The 7,495-nt window shown below is 34.9% G+C and overlaps 1 protein-coding gene across 3 annotated transcripts; it reads left to right on the forward strand.

Annotated features, from left to right (window-relative positions):
* On the forward strand, positions 1-1,594 carry LOC112503147 (dormancy-associated protein homolog 3-like). 3 transcript variants are annotated; one of them, XM_025107214.1, is made up of 3 exons: positions 1-198; positions 647-793; positions 1,279-1,594. In XM_025107214.1, exons 1-3 carry the CDS (start codon positions 81-83, stop codon positions 1,383-1,385), a joined length of 372 nt encoding a protein of 123 aa, XP_024962982.1. In that variant the 5' UTR covers positions 1-80; the 3' UTR covers positions 1,386-1,594. The 3 variants fall into 3 exon arrangements, with proteins under 3 accessions (XP_024962982.1, XP_024962983.1, XP_024962981.1); XM_025107215.1 differs by having other exon boundaries at positions 647-777; positions 1,272-1,594; XM_025107213.1 differs by having other exon boundaries at positions 8-198; positions 1,272-1,594.
* Positions 1,595-7,495: the final 5,901 nt, after the last annotated feature.

Below are 7,495 nucleotides of genomic sequence, written 5' to 3' on the forward strand. Positions count from 1 at the left end.
CATGGCCAGTCTTGAAATCACTCCACCATTTCCATAGGGGTGTCTGTTACAATCTCTATTGCTCGGTAAACTTTGCTGCTATGAGCTTACTCGATCAGTTTTGGGACGACACAGTCGCCGGACCTCGGCCGGATAAAGGCCTCGGAAAGCTGCGAAAACATTCTACTTTTAGTTTCGGGTCATCGGATTCCGGCAAGGGTACGCTGTTACCTGCCGCTTTTGAACTTGTTGAAGAATATGTTGAACACTTAAATTTTTTAACATTTTACTTGAAAAATCCCTTCTCTCAAAGATTAAAATCGTATTGATTACAGCTTAATTGCTTCCTGTGATCATCAGATTTCCAATTTGGCGCGAATTTTAATTGATTATGAACTTGTGATTATAATTGATTCCTGTAATTACTGTTTGTTAAATTCTAAAATGATCTAAAAATAGAAGCAATACTTTCTCAGATTAATCGGTGGTAAAACTAAATTTGAACCTTATTTTGGAAATGTTTCCGATCCTGAAACCAACAGTTTATGTCAGACTGTGTATCCGACCCAAAACCTCACTTATTTTCATGAAAAAATGGAGTCTAAACCTGTAAGTAGTCGGATCTGTACTCTTTACCAAACCAACTCATTTGCTTTCTCTGAAGCAGAATTGCCGCCGGTGACGAGTACGGCGGTAGAGGATCCTACGATGAGAGTAACACGCAGTATAATGATCGTAAAACCTGAGAGAACTCTGACCGACACGCCGCCGGCATCTCCCGCCGGATCTACAACTCCGGTATCTCCTTTCCCCGGTAAGCGTGCATCGCGTCGCGTCTTCATGATCTAGAACCATCCAGGGTGATAGGAACGAGGGTAGTTTGGTAATTACAACAAGTTTGACCGTTTACAAGTAGGAAGTTGGATAACAACGAGGCAAATTTGTCTCTTTGTTTGCAATTATAGATTAGATTTATCTCCCATCTACCACCATGAAAAAGACATTGTCCATAATTTAACCCTAATCATTCAGATTTAATTATTTACTAATCAATGGTTAGGGGAAGAAAAAATGGAACACCAACTTAATTAAATATAGAATTATGGCCTATTTTTTAACTGGCAAATACTGTAATATCAAGCTTTTCTTACGCTTTTACATGTTATAATTGTTCTAAAAGTTAAAACATACATGATTGGGAGTGTAAAAACTTTGGGCCATATTCCATAACTCACGTTGATACACATGAAGTTGAGATGATTACTAATTGAGCTAACATGAGATGTGATCAGGAGGCAGATCAGAGGCATTCAGGTTTCGGAGGAAGTCTGCATCGGATGCTTTCGAGAAGGCAAGCGGGATTGGAACCAGGAGCCCTCGTCCTCCTTACGACCTGTGAGATGTGATCTCATTCATCCACCTTCCACGGTTTTGGCTACGCATGTGTCTCGTAGATAGATGCTGTGTTTCGTGTGTGTGTAGGTCATGTAAATATGTGTGGTATGGTGTTTCATCTGATCTCGGTTGTTTTAGGATCGTCTTGCTCGAGCTTTTGTAGCATCTAGAGTTTACGTTTACTTTTATAAGAAGAAAAGCCTTGCATCGTGTGTTTGAATCCGATTTCGTAACAAAAAATTCCGTCAAGATGGCCATTTATGACCGAAAGATTTGAAGAAATAGCCAATCTTCGAGGTTTATAAAAAGTCGTCATTTTTTTACGGAATCCAGGACCTGCTCACCTGAACGGTCGCGACAGTCCCTCGTAAAATGGACAATTTAGGTGTTGACCTTAAACGAGATTTTATCAACAACATAACCTTGTAACAAATTTAGCACATTATGGTGTATACAAGTGATATTATGATGCATACAAGTGACATGCTAAAATCTGTCTGAAGGTTCACGGATAATGGGTTTAAAAGAAAATTTTGAATAGGTCATTCATCCACGGATATACTGCATGGACCAACCATTGCATGTGCGATCTTGACTAACCATTGCATATGCCATATTGATTGTGTTGCATCTACGGGTGTAAATGATACGAGTCGAGCTCGAGTATCACTATACTCGCATTCGAAACCCAATTTTCAAGTTCGAACTCAATTCGAAAACTCGTGAGTAGTAAAATTCCAAGCTCGACTCAAACTCGATAACTATTTCTCAAGTTCAAAACCAAGTTCGAACCAAGCTTACCCATTGAAATTTATGAGATTTTAGGGTTTTTTTCTTATAAATTTTAAAATTTAAAAACATTCTGAGTTTTTATAAAACTAAAGGAATCAACTTTAAACTCCATCATAAAAAAGACAAAGTTAAAAATTATATTCATCTCATTCTTTTTTTATAACATATTTTCTTCCTTTCTTTACCATCTCTTTTTCAATGTGAGATAATTTCACTAATTCTTTTTGCAGTTTTTCTTTGTTTTTTTAATTGTGATTCTAATAAAAAAAATTAATTTTTATAATTATAAAAATACATAATTTTGTTTAAATATCTAAAAATATAAGATATTTTTATTATTTATGTTTTACAAATTTTATCATAAAAACTGATTATATTTAAAACTAACTATATATAAAATAATCGAGTATCTCACGAGCTCTTCGAGTCGAGTATTGAGTAGTTTGACTCGACTTGTTAATATGTCGAGCTCGAGTTTGAGACGAGCCTATTCAAGTCGAGTGTTGACCGAGTCGATTTCAAGTAGCTCGCGAGTTGTCTCGTATCGTTTATACCCCTAATTGCATCATATGTGATTTGGCACATGAAGCACTTCTTTTTAGGAACGGACCCAATATGTAGCATATGGTGGTCTGTGCCTCCGTATTGTTCATTTGTTGTAACATAAAAAAAATTAGAGTCGTGAAAAGTGTCACCGTATTAATTTGTTGTATGTCTGTATAGATTTTGAAAATACATTAAGAACAAGTTTTTTTTGGTAGAATTAGTTTGTAAGACTTTTCTTCCATCTCAAATCCAAGTTCGATCAAATCATATTAATGTCATTTTCTTAATTAAATGATGTCATGTTTTGAAAAAAGTTCCATCATAATTGAATGATGCCACCGTTAAATATGTTTTTTGAGTTGGTCCCTGCTTCTTGTAAGTTAAAGGACTCTCACATCCCTTTTATATATTATGCCAATTCCACGTCATCACCTCAATCTTGTGGTGTCGTGGGTTTTTGCTTTTGGTCGAAATTGAAGTGATGGAGCATTTGGATTAAGTGGTTGGAGCCTTCATGAACCCTACACTTACACTTGTGGTTGGTCTAAAACAAAATGGGTTAAATGGTTGGAGCCTACATGAACGCTACACTTGTGGTTCTTAAATCTTGATGAGTTATGGTGGTCTATTCATTGCATGTTAACGAACTTCTTATGATATACATATTGAAATAGAATTACATAGCAATTTTGTATGTTGTAGTCTTTAATTTAAGTTGGTATATGTTGGAACTCTTTTTTTGCTTAAAAGTTCTTTTGAAGAGTAATTCAGTGACGATTTTATATATTTTTAATGGTATCAGAGCAAATGTTTACTACTCCAAGACTTGACATTCTAGGACAATATGTGTGTATCAAACCCTCCTTGACACATTGTGACAATCAGTATCCGTCTAGCCTTTGTTGGAGGAGGTACTGAGTTCCACATCGACTAAATTTAGACCATTTTCCTCAATATATGTCGGAATCTTCTTCTTTTTCTAAAGACCCTTTTGAAGAGTAATATAACAAGGGTTTCACATGTTCTCACATTGAAAACTAATGCAATGGCTGGGTCAGAGAGTGGGTAATGCGTAAGGTTGTGTATGAAATACCAACGACAAGTTAAAAGCCAATAACATTTTAACTACTTATAATGGTAGTCGTTGTGGTGAACAATTTTAGTATTCATGAATAATATAGTTTGCTTAAGATTTGAAATATATTTCAGATGCATATTGTCACTGTATATGAAAGTTCTCTAAGTGATTGGACTTAAGGATATGTTAAAAGCCATCTAATTCAATTGAAATCTATGAACCATAATAAAACAAGATACATAACTTGTGATTTTGTGTGTGTAAGTACTCAACAATGGCATTTATCACACCGATTCACTTTTTCAATTACTCATGTTTTGTTCAATGGGTTCCCTTTTCACTTAAAGAAAAACAAAGTACGTGTTCATTTATTTTCACTTTTAAGTAAAATAAAAGGAACTCTAATAACGAAAATGTTTTATGAATGCTATTTGCTACCAGAAGGATATTATTCCATTATCGGAATATGCAAAAGTACGAGAGATCGACCTCATAAAAAACCACCAGTTTTTCACCTTGATTTTCAAACACTTATCATTTTGCCTATGTGTGGACCTAATGCTAAATAGTTGACTTATTACTCATGTTACAAGGATGACCATGTGATAGCTCTCAATGTTGAGAGTTCTTTATTGTTCAGTACTCCCTATCTTTAATCTTTTATGTACCCATTTTACATCTATCTTATATTTTTCGTCTAAAATGTTCTTAAGAGATGATAAAAGGTCAAGAATTTGATTTTATTGTGAAAACCATAACTACTGGACAGTGCCCAATGCATTCCCACTTCCTGTCCACTGTGATAATTTTTTCAAGGCAGATCTGGATAAGATTAAGCACCATATTTTCTGAGTATTTAAAGGATTTAAAACTGCAGTCCATTCTGGAGATATCACAAAATTTAAAGGGATAGACCCTTTTGTTTAAAGAATGGCTTAAAGTACTTTTTTCCTTAAATCAAGGGGATGCCCATCCCTCCCTTTTGCATCCTTTCAAAAGATGACAAACAAATCTAGAAGATCTTGCAAGAAAGTGGAATGACTAAAGTAGAAATGACGTGTCTTTTCTTTGGATAAAAAGAATGTTCATTTCTCCCTCTCTCCTATAAATTGAAGCATTTACTCTCAACTTTGGGAGACATCTTTGGAGCATTTACTCTCAACTGAAGACCTAGAGCAATAGTTAGAGTTCAATTTTATGTATTTACTTCTTGTCTTGTATTTAATTTTAATTACATTTCTGCCCACTATCTGTCCACTGTGGCATCAGTTTTAGTTAAATTTCAATTAAAGTATTATGTATGCGTTTCTCTACTTCTTCTATGTTCTTTAGTTTTATAATGAACTAATCACCTCTTTCGGGTGTGACTGTGAGTCAAACTTAAGACTAGTAGGCACACTAGGGTGTTGCCAATGTTACTAATTCTTAAGCTTGGTCACTTAAAGTCGGGACTTAAACTCAACATGGATAAGCCGATCATTTTAAGGTGTTAATATTAGATCATTGATCCAGAGATGGACGGATTCGAAATAGGGCTTAAGTGATGCACAAAGATTTGAAAGAGTCTTTGATAATCACGTAGAGATACGGATTTTGCATGTTGTTAGCTAAAGTTCAAATATTAGTCGAGATTTACATTACAAAGAGATTTGAGTGTAAATCTTCAGACCAGTGGAACTAGATATCTTTTTAACACTTAGCTAATTCGGCAAGCTTTATCTATGACAATGGGAACTTTGTGAACACTCCGTGGGCACAATATATGAAAATTCACTTTTGAGATATTGAAGTTCGTATAGAAGACCCATGAGTTTCTGACCAACTTGTTCCTACAATCGTCTTAAGCAAAACTTACACTCATACCCATCTCTTAATTTAAAAAGGTTTATTTCGTCTTTTAGGTGTTTCTATCAATGAAAATCCAAGTTTTATTCACAACCGAAACGTGCTCAAGAAGTTCATGGAACTCTCTGATTCTCAATAGTTCAATCCCTGTGGAAACGATCTTGGTACCATACCACTTTATTACTTGAAGCGATTATAGTATCGGCGTGCACTTGTACCACCACTGGCGGGACTTTATACCCACTATATGAACACTTACAATTCATAGCTATCACCATGCAAGTCGAGAATTAACATAGATAGTGCACTAATCATAGAAAACCCGATCGTCTATTTAAGACCCCTACATTCTTAAGGAAGTTGTCATCCAAATTTAAAGTCGATGCAATTAAAGAGCTGAGTTGTTTCCTAGTAGACATGTTCATGATCACGACGTCCCCTTAATAATGTCATGTATAATCTCATTACGTAGATGAAATTGAGATTTAAGAATGTAACACCCCTAAAATTTCAAAAATAGCAAATAATTTAAAATTTTCAATTTCCTTCAAGGTAAAGCAACTTTAATACAAAATTACTTAAAGTTTATAAAAGAAGAGAGCAAGATATGCATCAGAGTTCTAAACTAGACTATGTAATTTCTAATAGACTTAGTATTAAGTCCAAGGTCACTAAGAACCATAAAATCTGCTATTTTCAAGACTGGATAACACCTTTAATACCATCCTACCGGAACCTCTATGAAGCTTATATGCAACTCAGATCCTACTAAGACCTGATATACATATCGTCATGACAAAGTGTAAGACTTAAAGCCTAGGGTTCCAGATTTCTCAATTTTAGATCAAGAACAGAAAAGATGTTGTAGAAGCTTTAGATGATCTAGACAATTTATCAAAAACAAATGAAGAGGATCTCACCACGAGTTTTAGTCATTTGTATTTATCTAAATCTTCTGAATAAACTTGAGAGAAATTACAATCAAGACTTCAAAGTGTTTATCGTGAATGTTTTTTCAGTAAAAAAATCCATATTTAAAACAAGACATGAAGATGATACTTATAGGCCCTAAGGCTTTAAGTTAATGCACCACCGAATAAGAATCCTCCATGTGTAAAGGTGCATAACACACTATAGGCGAGAACGGTTGTAGGTTAGATTTTCAAAGCCTTGAATAAAAGGATAAGTGTTGATCTCTGAAGGAAGACTTGAGAGGTAGTTGGGTTATGTGGAAAGGTACCGCAGACTAATTAGAGACTCAACAGTTACAAACATTTTATGACTGTCTTTACAATACTTTTACATGAAAAATTTGGGACTAACAATATCCCCCCTAAGTATTGAAAAGGAACTGATCTAAAAAAAGCAAGATCTTCATTAAGAGGGGGTTCTACAGAGTTATCTGTAGATCATTGACGCCCTTCTTTTCACTATATCTTTATTCTGGGAAGTAGTTTTTGGTGAAATCTGGCTTCTATGGTGTCTTGGACTTGAGGTAGGAGATTGGAACTTCATCTTCTTGTTGATACATGCAACTATAAAGAAAGGATTGATTTGAGAGTCAAAAAGTTGCTAGGTTTGATCATAAGAAGGCTGAATTGCCTCTGGTTCTAGCTCACAAGTATAAACACCAGATAAAGTTAACTATAAAGCTTGAAGAGATCTCAGGAGGTACTTAATGTTGGTCCCGAAAGGGTCTACAAGATAAGAAACAATTTGTAGAAGGCGGGGGGGGGGGAATGAATACAAACACAATGTTTTCAAGTTTAAAATATATATTGATAGAGAAGATCAATACAGATTTTACAAGACTGTTTGTGGAAAGATAAGGTAAAGAAAAACCTATCTAAACAATCTTTG

The sequence above is a fragment of the Cynara cardunculus genome, unplaced genomic scaffold (genome assembly GCF_001531365.2).
Source record: "Cynara cardunculus var. scolymus isolate 2C unplaced genomic scaffold, CcrdV1 Un_Scaffold_2605, whole genome shotgun sequence".
Taxonomy (NCBI): Eukaryota; Viridiplantae; Streptophyta; class Magnoliopsida; order Asterales; family Asteraceae; genus Cynara; species Cynara cardunculus.